Here is a 20,649-nt window from a genome sequence, read left to right on the forward strand (position 1 = left end):
CCCATGCTGGGTGAGAGAAATATCTCGGCAAAAGACAACTTTTCCCATTTTTTTTTATACAAAGTTGGCATTTGACCAAGATATTTATCTCACCCAGCATGGGTATATGTAAAATGACACCCCAAAACACATTGCCCAACTTCTCCTGAGTACGGCGATACTACATGTGTGACACTTTTTTGCAGCCTAGATGCGCAAAGGGGCCCAAATTCCTTTTAGGAGGGCATTTTTAGACATTTGGATCCCAGACTTCTTCTCACGCTTTAGGGCTCCTAAAATGCCAGGGCAGTATAAATACCACACATGTGACCCCATTTTGGAAAGAAGACACCCCAAGGTATTCAATGAGGGGCATGGCGAGTTCATAGAAGATTTTTTATTTTTGGCACAAGTTAGCGGAAATTGATTTATTTATTTTTTTCTCACAAAGTCTCCCTTTCCGCTAACTTGGGACAAAAAGTTCAATCTTTCATGGACTCAATATGCCCCTCAGCGAATACCTTGGGGTGTCTTCTTTCCGAAATGGGGTCACATGTGGGGTATTTATACTGCCCTAGCATTTTAGTGGCCCTAAAGCGTGAGAAGAAGTCTGGAATATAAATGTCTAAAAAAATTTACGCATTTGGATTCCGTGAGGGGTATGGCGAGTTCATGTGAGATTTTATTTTTTGTCACAAGTTAGTGGAATATGAGACTTTGTAAGAAAAAAAAAAAAAAATAATCAATTTCCACTAACTTGTGCCAAAAAAAAATGTCTGAATGGAGCCTTACAGGGGGCTGATCAATGACAGGGGGGTGATCAGGGAGTCTATATGGGGTGATCACCCCCCTGTAAGGCTCCATTAAGATGTCCGTATGTGTTTTGCGGATCCGATCCATGGATCCGTAAAAGACATACGGACGTCTGATTGGAGCCTTACAGGGGGGTGATCAATGACAGGGGGTGATCAGGGAGTCTATATGGGGTGATCACCCCCCTGTAAGGCTCCATTCAGAGGTCCGTATGTGTTTTGCGGATCCACGGATTGGATCCGCAAAACACAAACAGACGTCTGAATGGAGCCTTACAGGGGGGTGATCAATGACAGGGGGGTGATCAGGGGTTAAGTGACGGGGGGGGGGGGGGGGGGGGTGTAGTGTAGTGTGGTGATTGGTGCTACTTACAGAGCTGCCTGTGTCCTCTGGTGGTCGATCCAAGCAAAAGGGACCACCAGAGGACCAGGTAGCAGGTATATTAAACGCTGTTATCAAAACAGCGTCTAATATACCTGTTAGGGGTTAAGAAAATCGCATCTACAGCCTGCCAGCGAACGATCGCCGCTGGCAGGCTGTAGATCCACTCGCTTACCTGCAGTTCCTGTGAACGCGCGCGCCTGTGTGCGCGCGTTCACAGGAAATCTCGCGTCTCGCGAGAAGACGCGTATATGCGTGACTCTGCCTGAGACTGCCGCCTCCGGAACGCGATCCTGCGTTAGGCGGTCCGGAGGCGGTTAAAGGGGTTATCCATCAATTTGATATTGATGACCTATCCTCAGAATAGGTCATCAATATCAGATTGGCGGGGGTTCAACTCCTGGGATACCCGCTGACCAGCTGTTTAAAGAGGCTGCTACACTCACTAGAGCTTAGGTGAGTGTTGTGATCTCTTCCCAGCTTACCAAGCACAGCACTGCACATTGTATAGCGGCTGTGCTTCGTTTTGCAGCTCAGCCCCTTTCACTTGAATGGGACAACATCACTGGTCTAGGAAGTGCTTGAGATGCAGGAAAAAAAGGACATTTGAGCTGATAAGTCCAGGAGGGTCCCAAAAAGATCTTCCTGTTGTATGGGAAGACATTCATTTGTTGAAATCGGTTATACATCTTAGATGAGACAGAAGGGATAACATGAACAAGGGATGTTCTTGAACGAAATGTGGATTAGGCTCTTAGAAGAAATCGTCCAGGTATGGTACTATAATCATGTTTGTGAGGAATATGGATCATCATTTATTGGCAGCCCTGATTGTCATTTGATTCACCTTTTGGCATGTAAACAGTCAGTGTACATGCAAAATATGATTTAACACCCAGCCATCTGCTGTCAGCTAGCAAGGGAGGAAGTCCCAGCGGTCCAGGCTTCAAGGAGGCCCCAGGTGGATAAAGTCACACCTCAACCAGCCAGTTTGGAGGCAAGCTAATCCTGCAGGAAAACCCCCAGCAGGAGGTCTCAGCCCTTGCCGATGATCAAGGATACCTCCAAGACATGTTGGCACCTACATTTCATAAGGAATTATAAATCGTCCGTCCCAGGCATAATTCGGTTATCTTTTTGCGATCCTGGGGCAAAGCCAAAGATCCACGTGGTCCTGGCTTGATACTAGGATGCCTGGGAGGGGAGATATACATATCTCCCCACAGAAACCAAATAACGGTATCATGCTTGGACTTTAGTTGTAGCCGGAACCCAGGCGGAACAATTAGGCCCGGAACCATCTTCCTGCGACATTCTGGTCTGGGGCTATGAGCCCTAAGGGGTTTTATGGGTCACTTTCTGCCAGCACCAAAGAAGGAGGAGTGGACCCTACCCATAGGCGGGGAGGGGAGCGGCCGGCTACAGGTCATAAGCCCATGCAAGCCAGCGGGCAGTGTCTTTTCTGAAGAGGGTCACATAGTGCCAATGTGTTTGGAGAGACTGGGAGCCAGCTGACATCACTGCCCCCACGTGACTGCAGCCAAGGACTATTCCACCATTATAACCCAAAGGAACTTTCATCTACCTGGTAACTGACTTTTGCTCTGCTCAAAGGGAGTGTGTCACCTACATAGCATGTTTTAAACTGATGATATAGCTCTGTGGGAGGCAGATCCATAACACTGATGGTACCCATGTTTAGTTTTTCAAAGCCTCCAAAGTACCTAAAATGAAGTATTAAAAATATGCAAATTACCTATCGCAAGTGCCCAGGGGCGGATAGTGTGCTGCAAGTGCCCAGTGCTCCCCGCCTTACTTGCTCCTGACTCCTCCCCTCTGTATCGTCCAGCCAGCCCTGTATCCTTGCTGGGTCATTTTCGTCTCCATTCATAATCCAGAGCCTGTGCGTTCACGGCTCTCACAAGCGGCCAAAGCGGATCAGTTTTGCCCTAATGCATTCTGAATGGAAAAGGATCTGCTCAGAATGCATCAGTTTGCCTCCGTTCTGTCTCAATTCCACTTTGGAGGCGGACACCCCCAAAATTTTTTTATTCTCAAATCTGTTAGAAAGGTAGTGAAGGTAGTCTTATTACTAGTGACTGTAATTTTGAGTTATAACCTCCCTTCTAATCCTCACCTGTGTCATGTGACCAACTCTCTGATCTCCAAATGACAGAGGACAGGAAGTCAGTTAATTCTCTGTTCATTCCTATGAGACTGATATTGAGGCTACCGTAGGAATACATAGAGAAACTGGCTTATTGTCCACACATAAGATGCTGTGTCTTTCACATGACACAGCTTCCTCAGCTCAAAAAAGAGGTTATAACGCACAAATCACTGGACACTTCACTATCGTTTACATCATGTATCTTTCGAACAGGTCAGAGAATAAAAAAATTGTGGGAGTGCTTTTTAAATCTGTATTGAACAGTTCAAGCACAAATTCTGGTGTCCACTAAATACAAAGCCCACACCAGGGAGTCTTCATGTTCATGAGCTCCGGGATCTCTCCACCTGGAGTTGGGACTTCATGTACTGTATATCAGCAATCATAAGCTTGCATTGTGTACTTAAAAGCTCCATCGCTGGATCTGTTCAATACAGATTTTAGCAAAGTAATCAAATCAAGTAAGTGACCCAGCGATTTGCTTAGGGCATTTGTGACCAGTTTATGTGATTTCACACTTTGGCTTTTTTGCGCCTGTGTTTGGGTGTGTTTTTTTTTTTTTCCCAGTAAGAACGCCACAGTCCCATATGTTAGCTGATGGTCTATGGGAAATATTAACCCTTTGGAAACACAGCGACTTTCCTTTTTTTTTTTTTTACTCCAGGCCTTACCTGGGCCATAATTTTTCAATTTTTTGGGGTCACATTAGGGCATTTTATGTTTGCAGGACAAGCTGTACTTTGTAAAAAAAAAAACAACAACTGGGTTTTGTTTTTACGGCATTCCGTATAAAACTGAGACCGTGTCCTTTATTCTCTTGGTAAGTACAATTACAGTGATATCATAGTTGTATAGTTTTTCTTGTGTTTTAATACGTAAAAAAAATAAAAACTTTGGAAAAAGTTTTGATTTTCATCTCCACATACTGCCCTCCATAACTTTTTAATTAATACGTTTATGGAGCTGTCTTACTACTTATTTTTCGCTAGGTGATCTTTTCTTTTCATTGATACAATTTTGTGTATGACATATTGATTACTTTTTATCTTCTTTGGGGGAAGATGAGGCAAAAGAAAAAATGGCAAGTCTGCAATTTAGATTTTTTTTCCATTAAACCGTATGGGATAAATACTTTCATATATTAATAGTACAGGACGCGGAGATGCCTATGAAGTAAATTTTTTTATTGGTTATTTTTAATATGGGGAAAGGGGGTGATTCGAATTTTCATATGTTTTTAGATAAATTTATTCGTTGTTTTTTTTTTTTTAACCTGAATGTGCAATCATCAGATTGCTTCTGTCAAAGACTACAATGCATGAAAAACGCCAAGAAAAATGCTAGCGGGCAAACACTGTTGGCAAAAAACCATGCAGTTATTCTGGCTTTTGTTAGGCTAGTTGGACATTAGCAGCGGTGATCCAGAAGGCTGTTCCGGCAGGATCCCTGCGCTTTCTGCCATTGCCGAAGGTTTGTAAGGCTCCATCCAGACCCATTTACTATAATGGGGATCGGCGGAGATCCGACCGCATTCTGGCAAACATGCAGAGAATCGGCCAGAAGAAAACTGCTGCGCACAGTGGTTTTCTACCAATTCTCAGCATATTTGTCGGAACGTGGCCAGATCTCCGTTGGTCCCAATTATAGTGAATGGGGCCAATGGAGCTTTACCACCTTCTGGTCATACCAGAATGCAAGACGATTGGACAGGCTGTTCCTTGCTGGAGCGGCCTGCCACATTGACACTAGAGTTGTTGCGATACCAAATTTTTGATTCGGTTTCGATACCATGAAAAAGTATTGCGATACTCGATACCATTCGATACCACGCGAAAAAAATAAACCAAAAAAGCCACGTGCATTCCGCATTTTAAAAAATGGTGAATCGCGCAGTTTTTATTTATTTTTTCTGTTCCGGCGTTCACCGCATAGATTAATTTTTATATTTTAATAGTTTGGACTTTTCTGACGTGGCGATATGTAATAGGTTTATTATTTATAAATTTTATATGTGAAATTGGGAAAAGGGGGTGATTCATACTTAATATTTTGGTGGGGAGGTTTTTTCCATTTTTTCTTTTACACTTTATTTAATAACTATTTCCCCCCTTAGGGGCTAGAACCTGGGATCTTTCATCCCTTGTCCTATTCACCCTGATAGAGCTCTATGAGGGTGAATAGGACTTCACACTGTCCCTGCTGCTCTGTGCTTTGTGCACACAGCATCAGGGATGTTACCATGGCAGCCAGGGCTTTAGGAGCGTTCTGGCTGCCATGGTAACCGATCGGAGCCCCAGGCTTACACAGCTGGGGCTCCGATCAGAAGCTGCCACTGTGCACCACCAATGAGGGGGAGGGGAGAGGACCCTGTGGCCACTGCCACCAATGATTTTAATACTGGGGGGTTGAGAGGGGCCGGCACACTGTGCCACCAATGATTTTAATGGGATGGGAGGTTGAGGGGGAGGGGCACACTGCACCACTAATGATAATTACCCCTTAACACAGGAGGCGGGTACTGGCAGATCAGCGGCAGTTAACCCCTCAGGTGCCGCACCTGAGGGGTTAACTGACGCTGATCGCAGCTCCCTGTCAGGGGCAGGGTGCCGGCAATGCGATTCTGCTGCCAGCACCCGCCTCCTGTATTATGTGTTAAAGACTGACTGACTACTTGTCCTGGGTCTAGACTTTCAGTATTAGGCTACACAGAGCGGCGCCCAGCGATGTCCCAGCACTCACCATTAGTCCCACCGTTCGCCCGCAGTGCCCCATTACTGTCTCCTCTCCTGCTCCATATGCCAATTACTATCGGAGCGATGGGGAGGAGACATCAGCTTCTCTAGTGGGCGTTCCTTCTCCCTGGCTGTAGCGCTGTCCAATCGCAGCGCAGGGAGAAGGAACGCCCACTAGTGAAGCTGATGTCTCCTCCCCATTTCTCTGATAGTAATCAGCATGTGGAGCAGGAGAGGAGACAATAATAGGGCACAGCAGGCGAACGGAGCGGCGCCCAGGAATAATGGTGAGTGCTGGGACATCGCTGGGCGCCGCTCTGTGTAGGAAAGGTTGTATCATTGGTGGCGCAGTGCGCCCGCCCCTCCTCCGCCCCTCTCTTCTCATTGGTGGCAGTGGCAGCACAGGGGGAGGGAGGACTGCTTCCTTCTCCCCGTGCTGCTGAGAGAACATGAGCACGCCGACAGCAGTGCGCTCATGTTCAGAGATACTAGACTGCGCAGCAGCGCAGCCCAGTATCGAAAAAATGGAAATCCCGGTATCGTATCGATACCGGGACAAAAGTATCGATTGGGTATCGAAATTTCGATACCCGCAACAACCCTAATTGACACCACTAGTGTAATGAGGGCAGCTGATTTCAGCAGTCTGTAACTGCTGTGATGGCAATTAGTACTTTTATAGAACTAACCTGCTGAAGACTGCAGCACGTGACAGCGCTGTGAGAGAGAGGAGTCCGATGCTGCTTGCTGCATCTCTCTAGCACCGCTGTTGCACAGTAAGAGCTTTATATGAGAAAAAGAAAAAAAGATAAGAGGCAGCGCCTCGTGTGTAGAACCTTAGGGGTACTTGTAGTAAAAATACACTGATTGTGCTTACCAGATGGGGTTGTGAGAGTCACAACATCTATGAATCGCTTTGGTGGATTAATCCCGTCCAGCGTGCGGGGAAGTCTGCGTCTGCTGCCAAGGTCTATGCCCTTTCCATTGATAACAGTTTGTGGGATGAAGAAGGATGCGGATGAGAGTGAATTCAGACCTTTCCGAATGGCGCTGATGCAGAAAGACTCAGGACCAGGATGGTACCGGGGAAGGTAATCTTTATTCAGTGCTGTCAACGCGTTTCAGGGGCGAATGGCCCCCTTCATCAGGAAAATAAAACTTCTATATACAAACACATCATTTGCCACTTATATTTATGCACTCTGTTTGAGCGAGATGTGTTCGGGCAATAAGGGGTGGGAGAAGGGAGGGGTTGGAGGCGGGAAAGCGTGGGGAGTCTCTAGGATACGGTAATCTCCTTCCAATTGGTTGTCAGCCAATCGCAGGCGCCTTGGTCACATATCGCGTCTCAGAATGGCATGTGGGGAGCGCGCACAGGATCGCACTATGGGGCGGCCACGTGATGTGTCCATGACTGACAGCGGTCACGTGATGTATCCCTGACTAACATCGGGAGGAGCGCAAAGATATTGTGTATGGGGCGCTGTCTATTGGGCAAGTGTTAATATAGTGGGACCGTGCTGCTCCTTGTTCACACAAGGCGTTTTTTCAGGAATGCAGGTAATCACTTTCTCTGGCTCAAGACTGACACCCTTCAGTTGGATAGTGGTGTGCTTCAACCCAGATTGAAGCTCAGCAAATTTATGCTGGATCGTTAAAAGCTTTTCTGCAAGATGTCATAAATCACACAATAGTGAGAGTACCTCCGGCACAGTTAAAACTTTGTTTTATTATACTCACAGAAGTAACAAGGTTATTCAGCATATCAATATGATAGTATTCTTTCCGCACAGCCCGAACCGGGTTTCACATAAAGCTTCGTCAGGGGTGAGAATCTACCATGCCTCGGGTAGGCGGCTATTTAACCCCCTTCCCCCCACATGGCACACCTGATTATTGCATTACTAATCTAGATGCTAATCAAGTGCTCATTTTCCAAATAAAATACACAAAGAATAAATAAATAAAATGCAAATAAAATACACTCTATCAAACATTAAACTGTCACAAAAAAAAAAAAAAGTGTAAAAATCTCAAACTGTCACAAAAAAATTTCTTTAAAACTTCTTTTAAAATTTTGTTGTTTTTTTTTTTCTCTCCCTTTTTCACAAAAAAATCGCAATGGTTTTTTCATGCTGATTCTCCCCTTTGGGAGTTATATTCTAAACACGGCTAGATCAACCAATGACTGACTACAAAAGTGCTTCATTCATGAATTCACTCGTCCAGGTGAGTGGGCAAGTGTAGGTGCCGTATCATGTGCTATAATTGGTGGATGCTACGAAGGGGGGGGGGGGGGGGGGGGGCGGCGGAGTTCCTGACAGATGTCAGATGTATGTGGCTTCGACTACGTGGATTCAAAAGATGATGGGATATATGGAGCAAGTGCAGTGATTCTTTCTGCATCTGGAGAATATATATTGCATGGGTCGCAATATGGTGCCAATAGATAAATACATAAATAAAATAAAAACAAATAAAAGCAATTATGAAGTTACTAGAGTTAAGGCATAGAAACGTCAGCTCGGTTTCGAGAGTTCCTTTACCTTTCCATTTACTATGGTCTGTGGGACTCTAGTATTATTTTTGGTGTTGCACTAGAGAATTTTCTATTTTTACAGTTGTGGCTGAAGACTGCAGCATGTGACAGCACTGTGAGAGGATTGAGAAAGAATTGAGAAAGCTCGTTGGAAGAACGAGTGAAACGTTTTCAAGAAATCTAGAGTAAGTCCAGTTGCCTTGATTTATTCTTTACAGATATACCATGACCTGGATAAATGAGAACCTTCACAGACATGTGAGAGAGGAGTCCGATGCTGCATCTCTCTAGCAGCGCTGTTGCACAGTGAGAGCTTTGGCAGGTCAGTTCCATAAAAATACTGTTACAGTTCTGTCATTAAACTATGCGGTTCTCACCGAGTTTTGCTGATAGGTTCTTTTTAATGGCGATTCAAGCTTCTGATCATAGATCCGAAGTCGATTAATTAAAAAAAATTCGTTTGTAATGCTGTTTCCGTATACAGCATTAAAATGTATGTCCTCTGTGTAGGAAAACTGTCCCAGCTGAAGTTAATAAAATGACTTCAGTATTCCTATCTGCGTATTTAAAAACATTTTAAAATAGGAATCCAAAGTCGGCTTCCATAGGTACCCGCCAGTACCAAAGCAGACTTCGGATTTCTATTTTAAAATGTTTTTAAATACGCAGATAGGAATACCAAAGTCCTTTACCCAAGCAAAATCCGCCAAAACAAAGTTTTCCTACACAGAGCACATACATTTTAATGCTGTGTGGAAACATTACAAACTAAATTTTTTAACGAATCGACCTCAGCTCTATTATTATAAGTTCGATTGGTTCAACCTTAGTTCTAACAAACAAATACTTTTTTCTAACATTTTGTCCCATGTTCAATATATACATTTAGAAATATAGGATGCAAACAAAACAAAATAAAAAACTTAGTATACTATGCTTTTCTATCCTGCAAAGTCCAGCAAAAAAAAAGAAAAAAATTAGACGTACACTTTCTTTTTTTTTTTTTTTTTTTTTACACAATGGAACCTGATGGCGACAGATACCACTGTATGGAATCCACCTGAGGCATTCATTTTAATGAGTACATCATGCGTGATGTGAACAAAGCCTTGGGATGTTTTTACACAAGTATTTTTTTTAACATTGTGTTAAAACACAGCATGAAAAACCATATGCAGTTTTTACTGCAATTCTGCAATGTAGTTTGTGTCCTTACGGCAGGGCTCGACAAATCCCAGGCGCCAGGTCGCCATGGCGACCAGGAATTTAGTCCTGGCGCTTGGGTATTTGTCAGCCCGTTTTCAAAGGTGCCCGGGCGATGGGTGCGGAGCTGCCGTTCTGTCCGGAGGCAGCACCGTTTGAAACAGCTCCGTCACAGCACACAATAGCAGAGACGCTGGCAGCAGGGAGGGGAGGGGCTCGGGAGGAGTGTAATCTGATCCTAGAGTGGAAGCTGCTTCTGCCAGCCCCTCCCCTCCCCGCCCACCAACCAATCAGAGCTGAGGCAAGGACTAGCAGTAGCAGCTCTGAGCCCGAGTCACTGACACAAGTACAGGAGGGAGTCTAAAGTAAGAAAGAATCGAATGAGTCTCAGGTTAAAAGAATCTAAAGATCCGATTAGTTAGTGACTCATTCGATTCTTTGAGTTAAAAGAACAGTCAGTCAGACTGTAGAACAGTTTACACTGAGGCTGTGGCTGATGCTTTCGCAGCAGTGATAAGATTAAGGGACAGGAGCAGAGAGATAAGAGAAGTGACAGGACACAGTTTAGATTACAGTTTGAATTAACCCTTTAGGATCAAATTGGCTTCTCAAGGAGATCTATGTTAAAGGCATCCCTTCTTCTGTCTGATTCAGTAGCTATAGAACTAAGGCTACTTTCACACTTGCGGCAGGATGGATCTGGCAGGCTGTTCACCCTGTCGAATCCGTCCTTCCGCTGTTTCGCCGGACCGCAGCTCTGTCCCCATTGACTATAATGGGGGCAGAGCTCTGGCGCAGCACGGCAGTGCATGGTAAGGCTACTTTCACACCTGCGTTCGGGTGTCCGCTCGTGAGCTCCGTTTGAAGGGGCTCACAAGCGGCCCCGAACGCATCCGTCCAGCCCTAATGCATTCTCAGTGGAGGCGGATCCGCTCAGAATGCATCAGTCTGGCGGTGTTCAGCCTCCGCTCCGCTCAGCGAGCGGACACCTGAACGCTGCTTGCAGCGTTCGGGTGTCCGCCTGGCCGTGCGGAGGCAAGCGGATCCGTCCAGACTTACAATGGAAGTCAATGGGGACGGATCCGCTTGAAGATGACACTATATGGCTCAATCTTCAAACGGATCTGCCCCCATTGACTTTCAATGTAAAGTCTGGACGGATCCGTTCAGGCTACTTTCAGACTTAGAAATTTTCAAAGTTATAATGCAGACGGATCCTTTCTGAACGGATGCAAACGTCTGCATTATAGGAGCGGATCCGTCTGATGAAACATCAGACGGACCCGCTCCGAACGCTAGTCTGAAAGTAGCCTAAAAGTACTGCATGTCCAACTTTTTAGTCCGGCGGCCTCTCACCGCGAACTGCCGTACTGCGCCGGAGCTCCACCCCCGTCCCCATTATAGTCAATAGGGTCCGGGGACGGAGCGGCGGTATATGTAACATGGTATACAGCATTATTGGGGGGGCTCTATGGAGAAGTGGGGGGGGGGCACTATGGGGGCACCTACTAGGGGCTTTATGACGCGGCTCCGCCTGGCTCCTAACTTTTTTAGCTGGCTCCTAGATTCCGAGGAAATTTGTCAAGCCCTGCCTTACGGCTTTTAAAGGCAATTTCAATGTGCATCTCCTGTGCAAGCCATAAGGCCTTAAAACCAAGGCATCATTTAATGCAAATTTTGCTACACAGTCAAAAAAGTCCTGTGTGAATACAACCTAAGCTGAAAGGATGACCAAGAATTGAAACCCCCCTCCCCACTTACTTGTGCCTCAAGCCATCCTGGGAAGGACTGCAAATGATTTCAGGAGCGTCAAAAAATTCATTTTCATCATCTTCATCACTGAGGTCTCCTTTCCCTGCCCCGCAAGAGTCTAAGGACAAAAAGGATACTTTACATCATACATATAGTCTTCAACCAAATGTGTAATTTGTGTTAATATTGTGCCTAGAAGTAGGCATGCTGCGTTCTCTGGGGAAAGGGGAGCAAACAGCAAGGGCCTCCCTGTTCCCGATGCACTAAAAACAAGTCACAAAAATAGAGAAAACAATTTCCCAAAGCCCAAGGACTCCATAGGCAGGGCACACTTATTCCTAAAGAAAACTTTCACAGCAGTTTTTCTGGCCTCTGGACAAAGACCTTCTCAGCTTCAAAGGTGAAACCTGGTCAGACGTAAGCATTGGGGTGCTTTACTGATGTGTAAAGGAACAAGGCAGGGTATTTTATTCTAATATCAGTAGTCCTTTCTGCCCTTCTCCAACATCTTCCATGGAGTGGTGCGACTAATGGAATCTGAACACTGAGATGATCTGTTTCCATAAGCTGAAAAAAACCTGCTGTGAAAGTTTTAAGCTATTGGAAGAAGTGTGCCCTGTCTGAGGAGTCCCTAATAAGCAAGGAAGAGAAGTGTAGACTATCTAGAGGTGACGTACTGAGCAAGCAGTTTTTCTTTTTTTAAATAAGTGACTTTTCAGCTCCAGGACATTGATTTTCTATTTCATAAACCCCAGACAGATCATCCATGTATTCTGGCCACCACTTGGTAAGACATCACATCAAGCCTTGATGGGGCCAACAATCTTTATTCTGTTTAAATGCAATGCACACACTAAGGGGGTAATTTATGAACATATATATGCCAAAAAGGGGTGTTTATCTGTCGCAGATTGCAGCGCAAAGGTTATTTTTTTTATTTTTAAAAGGTTTATTTTTTCCCCTTTTCTGCCACTCACAGCAGGACTAAAAAAGGGGGCAAGGCGTGGGCGGAGAAAAGGATGGGCCCACAGACCTGTCTTACTTATTATTTTCTACACCTAGGCATAGAAAATGGTCTAAATCTACAGATGTAGCAGGGTTAACACTCAAACTCCAATGTCTTAACTCATCGTGTTATCTTGAAACAAAAGCCATTGAAAAGCAATTGAAGGTGTTTGCTTAACGCATTTAGTTTAGATAACACATCTCAAAGCATGAGTGTTAACGCTACTACATCTGTACACCAGTAAGGGAGCTGGCATAGATTTAGGCAAGTGTAAGGTATGTAGATGTTGGATGAACCAACAGCGCATGAGGGATGAAGAACGGCATCTAAATTGACAGTATTCATAAATGTCCCCCTAAATATTTTATATAATAAATGTTTTTGGAAATTGGGAGGAAACCAAACGTAAAGACAGGGATAACATACAAACTCCATACAGATGTTAAAGGGGTTGTCCAGCCGTTAATACTGCAAAAGCAACCAAAGAGTTTTTTAAGGGAAAGAAGTGAAATGTTATGCAATGGCCAAGTCAATCACCTGACCTGAATCCGATTGAGCATGCATTTCACTTGCTGAAGACAAAACTGAAGGGAAAATGCCCCAAGAACAAGCAGGAACTGAAGACAGTTGCAGTAGAGGCCTGGCAGACTTAAGGCTGTAATTGTCTGCAAAAGGATTTGCAATCAAGTAATAAGTGAAAGTTTGATTTATGATTATTATTCGGTCCCATTACTTTTGGTCCCTCAACAAGTGGGAGGCACATATGCAAACTGTTGTAATTCCTACACCATTCACCTGATTTGGATGTAAATAAAAATAAAAAATAATTAAAGCTGACAGTCTGCAGTTAAAGCACATCTTGTTAGTTTAATTTCAAATCCATTGTGGTGGTGTATAGAGCCAAAAATGTTAGAATTGTGTCGATGTCCCAATATTTATGGACCTGACTCATATATATATATATATATATATTTTAAAATAAAATAAAATACCTCACTTGCTCCGGATGGCGCCACCACTCACTGCTCCCTGGTCTTCTTCACCATGCAGCACTCTGTGATCCTTCATCGCATAGAGTTAGGTCATAGTGCGCACCTTCATACACTATGTCCGGACGCTGTACCCCCGTCAGGACACAGTGCAAAGTGGAGCCCGGAAGAAAACCAGGGAGGGCGACTACTGCCCTTCCCACATGCTGATGATCGCTTCCATAATTGAAGTGTCATTAGCATTTGGACTATAAGACACACTTTAAAATCCATGGCCCGTAAACAGCTTACAAAACATCAAAAGGGATCTAGTTAAAATGTATCAGTAAGCAGAAGGGTACAAAAAAATTATTATATATAGAACACAGTGAAGATGGTCATCAAGAAGGGGATAAATTTGGCACAACAGTGATATTACCAAGAACTGGACGTCCCTCAAAAATTGATCAAAAGACAATTAGAAAATTGGTCTGGGATGCTTCCAGGAGGCCTACAGAAACATTAAAGGAGCAGCAGAAATTTCTGACAAGTACTGGTTGTGTACAGCATTTGACAACAATCTCCCATATATGACATATATCTGGGAAGTGTGGCAAAACGGAAGCCAATTTATTACAAAGTAAAACATTCAAGCCTGGCTATATTTTGCCAAAAACTACATCAAGTCTGCCAAATGCATGTGGGAAAAAGTGTTATGGTCTGTGAGACCAAGGTTGAACTTTTTAGACATAATTTCAAACAGCATGTTTGGCGCAAATCCGACACTGCGCATCGCCAAAAGAAAACTATACCCACAGTTGTAGGAAATTATGAATAGTTCCAGATATCAGTAAATTTTAGCACAAAACCTTCAGGCCACTGCTTAAAAAAGCTAAAAATGAATTTTACCTTTCAGCATGACAACGACCCAAAGCATACCTCCACAACAAAAGAATGGCGTACCCAGAAGATGATCAAAGTTTTGAAATGGCCCGGCAGAGCCCAGACCTGAATCCAATTGCAAATTTGTGGATAGACCTGAAGAGAGCTGTACACAGGAGATACCCTCACATTCTCACAGGTTTAGAGCGCTTTTGCAATAATTGGCAAGTCAAAATGTGCCATGCTGATAGACTCCTACCCAAAAGGATGTTATAAATCCAAAGTGTAACACTATGTATTAGTTTAAGGGTGTGCATATTTATGCAACCAGCACACGCAGCATGGTGGCTCAGTGTTTAGTACTGGTGCCTTGCACTGCTGAGGTCCTAGGTTCGAAACTGACCAAGGACAACATCTGCATGGATTTGCATGTTCTCCCAGTGTTTGCGTGGGTTTCCTCCGGTTTCCTCCCACACTTCAAAGACATACCATACCGACAGTGAACTTAGATTGTGAGCCCCCATTGGGGACAGAATGAAGCTTATGTCTGTAAAGCGCTGCGGAATATAGTAGCGCAATATGAATTCGTAAAATAAAAACATTTTGGTTCTTTATTTTTTTTTCCACCCTAAAAGATTTCTGTTTGTTTTAAAATTGAATTGTACAAATCATAGGTGACATTAACCCCTTAGTGACCATCCAGACGTGTTTTTACAGTTGCCATTAAGGCAGCCCAGTATACGTGCTGCACGAGTCCCCCATGCAGCAGGTACTCGGCTCTTACATGAGAGCAGCGCCTCTACTCTAACAGCCCAGACCGGCAGGAGTGCCGATCCAGGCTGTTTAACGCTTGTAAAGCGGACTCCATCTGTCTCCCATCAGCACCCCGGAAATGTGATGGTGAGATGGGGATGTGTGTAAAGGCTGGCTGGGGTCTGATATAGGCCCCAAGCCAGCCTTGAGTATTTTCCAGCAGACTGTGCCTCTTTGGCGCAGCCTGCTGGTCAATGTCAGTAAAGCGCTTGTATTTTAAAAGCGATCAAAATGTTGTCTATTATAGTCCCCTTGTGGTGATTAACCCCTTTAGGACCCTGTCATTTTTCACCTTATGGACCAGGCCTTTTTTTTGGGAAATTTGACATGTGTCACTTTATGTGGTAACAACTTTGGAACGCTTTTATTTGTCCAAGCCATTCTGAGACTGTTTTCTCGTGACACATTATACTTCATGATAGTGGTAAATTTCAGTCAATATTTCTAATTTTTATTTTTAAATACCAAATTGGAAAAATTCTTAACTTTCCAAATTTCAATTTCTCTGCTTTTAAAACAGACAGTGATACCTCATATAATAGTTATTACTTTACATTTACGATATGTCTACTTTATGTTTGGATCCTTTTGTGAATGCCAATAATTTTTTGGGGATGTTAGAAGGCTTAGAAGTTTAGAAGCAAATCTTGAAATTTTTAAGAAAATTTCCAAAAACCCACTTTTTATGGACCAGTTCTGGTCTAAAGTCACTTTGTTGGACTTACATTATAGAAACCACCCTAAAATTAACCCATTTTAGAAACTAAACCCTCAAGGTGTTCAAAACTGATTTTGCTAACTTTGTTACCCTTTCAGGTGTTCCACAAGAATTAAAGGAAAATGTAGTTCAGAATTTCTTTTTTTGCATATTTTCCATTTTAATCCATTTTTTCCAGTAACAAAGCAAGGGATAACAGCCAAACAAAACTCAATATTTATTACCCTGATTCTGTAGTATACAGAAACACCCCATTTGTGATTGTAAACTGCTGTACAGGCACACGGCAGGGCGCAAAAAGAAAAGGAGCGTCATGTGGTTTTTGGAGGGAAGATTTCACTAGGATAATTTAAAGTTGTCATGTCACATTTGAAGACCCCCTGATGCACCCCTAGAGTAGAAACTCTAAAAAATGTGACCCCATTTTGGAAACTACGTGATAAGGTGACAGTTGTGTTGATACTATTTTAGGGTACATGTGATTTTTGGTTGCTCTATATTACAGCTACTGTAAAAAGAGCAATAAAAGACAAAAAGAGGGCAATTAAAAAATCCAAATCTGAGGGGTCAACTGGGCTTAATAAAATCTGCAAAAAGGAGATAAAATTAGCAAAGATACAAAACGAACAGCAGGTAGCAAAAGAAAGCAAAACAAATCCCAAAACGTTTTTTAAATGTATAAATGCTAAAAAACCTAAGTCTGAGCAGGTAGGTCCCCTAAATAATGGTAAAGGTGGGGTAGTCACTGAAGATAAGGAAAAGGCAGAGTTGCTAAATAAGTTTTTTAGCTCTGTATATACAAAAGAAGAGAAAGGAGCTGATGTCTGTGGGGCCGGGGTTGTTAGTACATTCCGTGATATACTCAATTGGCTAACTGTAGATATGGTCCAAGAGAAGTTAAATAGGGTAAATGTGAACAAAACTCCGGGTCCAGATGGATTACACCCAAGAGTGCTTAAAGAGCTTTGTTCAATCATTGCTGGGCCCGCGTTTATAATTTTTAAGGATTCTCTAGGGACTGGTACAGTGCCAAGTGATTGGCGCATAGCAAACGTAGTGCCCGTATTCAAAAAAGGATCAAGGTCCTCCACAGGTAATTATAGACCAGTTAGTTTAACTTCTGTTGTGGGCAAAATGTTTGAAGGCATCTTAAGGGACTATATACAGGAGCATCAGGGCTCCAAATGCGACTTAGAATTGCAAAAGGGCGACAAGACTTTGTAGTCTTGTCGCCATTTGTGCCTAGACCTTCCGCTGCTTTTTCATCAAACATTGCGCTTCACACATCGAATCTCCATCGCCAGCCCGGCCAGAATAGCAACAAACCTCATCCTCCAATCAGGTGTCCAGTCACATGCAGGTGAAAGACTTTATTCTGCTCACTGCTTGGCTAATCTGGCACTCCTCCATTGTGATAAGCTGTTGCCGATGGGTGGGCAGGGCTTGGGATGGCTGGCGTTTTGATGGACAGCGCAAATAGGCTGCAGTATCCGGTCACTATCAGGGCGCTTGTGTGAAGGTGAGGGAGCCGGGGCGGTCACATTTCCTGGGCTCTCAGTGCCTGGAGTGGGCGGGTTTGGACAGAGCACAGTGCTTGATCCCATGCTGAAACTTCATAAGGCAGCCGGTGGCTGGTGCAGGTACAGGTAGTGTTCTCCTGGGCAGTGCTTTGTACAGGGGGTGGGCAGCAGGCCTGTAGTGGCAGCACACGTCTGCCCAGTCACTATGGCAGGGGTCATTGAAGGGTATATGAAGGCATTCACCTGGCACTTTCATGGCATTCTGGGGGAAGGATCTTTAATTCTATGTATCTGTGTGACCAGGCTCTGAGGCTGCTGCAGTGGCCAGTCCTCTGCCTCAGTGTGACTTGTGGAGGAATAGTACTGGACAAGAAGGTGGGGAGGAAAGCTCAGTGAAATCATGTGCAATATCTCAGAGAGTGAGTCATATTGCCCTGGCCTTGTGTGGAGAGCTTCCACTCCAAAGTATGTCATTGCCTTTCTTTTCCATCACACACCCAGTTCCATGTCTGTACAGATGTGCCGTCACTAACTACTGTATACCTTATTACAGAGAATCCATAAGGGTAATGTGCCTAGTGGAGGGGCTCCTGCCAGTCATAGACCGCCTGGCACTGACCCTCCCTACCCCACCCCACCTGTGCCGTTCCTTTCACCGTAGTTATGCCCCAGATCATTGAAGGACTGGAGAAGATATCTTCATGTATAGACTGCTAGGTGTCTGGGAACCCCTCCAATAATGAAAAAGTGGCCCCATACCCTATGGAGATCCCTGAAATAAATGCCACAGCAGGAAGTGAATGCACCTGCCACCCCATTATTTCTCTATTGGACTGCTGGGGATAGCTGAGGACAGTGCTTGGCTATTTCTGGCAGTCGCATAGAGAATAAATGTAGCGCCAAGGCGCATGCTCCACCAGCCTCCACAATAATTTCGGGGTATGGGGCAGTCGCAGTGGTCAAAAACATAAAACTATCCTGTGGATTATCAGATTACCAGAATACCCTTTTAAAGGGGTTGGCCCATCTCGCACTTTGGGAGCCAAACCTATCCTATGCCACCAAAGTGAACGAGGGCGCACCATGTATGCACGCCCACCCTGTATTGACTTTTATGGGAGTGCCGAAACTTCCTGGAACTACCATAGAGGTGAATAGAGAGGTGATCATGCTTGCGTAGTACACTGTCCATTCAGTTCTATGGGAGCTCTGGAAATAGCCGAGAGCGCCTGCCGCACATGCGTGGTGCTCTCTTCTTAATTTTGGGGTCCCAGTTCTAGAGATAGGTGGGAAACTGAGTGGGCTGTAGCTTAGAAAACCCCATGCTCCTTAGCATCCCAGATTCCCAGCTATATTATATGTATTTTACATTTGGCGACAAAAAGTTTCATTTGGCTCCTAAATTTTTCAGGTTAGGAGCCAATGGTTCCTTGATATTTTTTTGGAGCATTTTGTCTGGAGCACTGAGTATGTGACTATAAATATTATTATATGGGTAAACCCATGCTGGTTATCAAAGGACAGAAGTTGTCAGACTAACCTGATTTGTTTTTATGAGGAGGTGAGTAGTAGCCTGGAAAGAGGGTCAGCTGTGGATGTAGTATTTCTGGATTTTGCAAAGGCTTTTGATACTGTCCCTCATATAAGCTTAATAAGTAAAGTAAGGTCTATTGGCTTGGAAAGTATAGTTTGTAATTGGATTGAGAACTGGCTGAAGGACCGTGCCCAGAGTTGTGGTCAATGATTCCTATTCAGAATGGTCCCAGGTTATAAGTGGTGTACCCCAAGGTTCAGTGCTGGGCCCTTTATTATTTAATTTATGTATTAATGATATTGAGGCCGGGATTAATGGCACCATATCTATTTTTGCAGATGACACTAAGCGGTGTAGAACTGTGCGGTCTATGGAAGATGTCCACAAACTACAAGCTAATTTGAACACAGTGATTGGACATCAACTTGGCAAATGAGGTTCAATGAGGACAAATGTAAAGTTGTGCATCTTGGCAGTAATAATCTCTGTGCTTCATATGTCCTAGGTGATGTAGCACTGGGAGAGTCACTTATAGAGAAGGATTTGGGTGTCCTTGTGGATGTTAGATTAAATTATAGTATACAATGACAATCAGCTGCTTCTAAGGCCACCAGGATATGGTCATGCAATAAACGATTTAAATCAGATTTGTTTTATATAAAATGCTTTTTGAGGAAAATATATTACCATCCAAAGGTTATTCCATCATGAAATGAAGATTAGTTTTTTAATTATGTAGAATAAGGCTGTACGTGGACTCCCATATTGTTGAATGGATTAGGCAGTGGCTGAGGGACAGACAGAGGGTTGTAGTCAATGGAGTATATTCAGACCATGGTCTTGTTACCAGTGGGGTACCTCAGGAATCTGTTCTGGGACCCATATTGTTTAATATCTTTATCAGCGAAATTGCAGAAGGCCTCGATGATAAGGTGTGTCTTTTTGCTGATGACACAAAGATTTGTAACAGGGTTGATGTTCCTGGAGGGATACACCAAATGGAAAAGGATTTAGGAAAACTAGAGGAATGGTCAAAAATCTGGCAACTAAAATTTAATGTTGATAAGTGCAAGATAATACACCTGGGGCGTAAAAACCCAAGAGCAGAATATAAAATCAGTGATACAGTCCTAACCTCAGTATCTGAGGAAAGGGATTTAGGTGTCATTATTTCAGAAGACTTAAAGGTAGGCAGACAATGTCATAGAGCAGCAGGAAATGCTAGCAGAATGCTTGGGTGTATAGGGAGAGGCATTACCAGTAGAAAGAGGGAGGTGCTCATGCCGCTCTACAGAGCACTAGTGAGACCTCATTTGGAGTATTGTGCGCAGTACTGGAGACCATATCTCCAGAAGGATATTGATACTTTGGAGAGAGTTCAGAGAAGAGCTACTAAACTAGTACATGGATTGCAGGATAAAACTTACCAGGAAAGATTAACCCCTTAAGGACTCAGCCCTATTTCACCTTAACCACCTCCGGACCGCTGTACGCAGATTCGCGTTCCGGAGGTGGCAGCGCTGCGCACAATCACGCATATACGCGTCATCTCGCGAGACGCGAGATTTCGCTCAAAGCCGGCCCGCGCATGCGCATCGCGGGCCGGCAAAATTCAAAGAACAAGTTCGTCACCAGCCTG

General features: G+C 44.1%; 1 protein-coding gene across 1 annotated transcript in view; it reads right to left on the reverse strand.

Annotated features, from left to right (window-relative positions):
* LOC121003272 (oxysterol-binding protein 1-like) overlaps nucleotides 1-20,649 on the reverse strand; it is a 362,083-nt gene that overhangs the window by 169,464 nt on the left and 171,970 nt on the right. The window contains 1 exon segment of the mRNA XM_040434977.1: nucleotides 11,579-11,687. Within this exon segment, the coding sequence (XP_040290911.1) occupies nucleotides 11,579-11,687 (109 nt within the window).

This window comes from Bufo bufo, chromosome 6, assembly GCF_905171765.1.
Source record: "Bufo bufo chromosome 6, aBufBuf1.1, whole genome shotgun sequence".
NCBI classification, from domain to species: domain Eukaryota; kingdom Metazoa; phylum Chordata; class Amphibia; order Anura; family Bufonidae; genus Bufo; species Bufo bufo.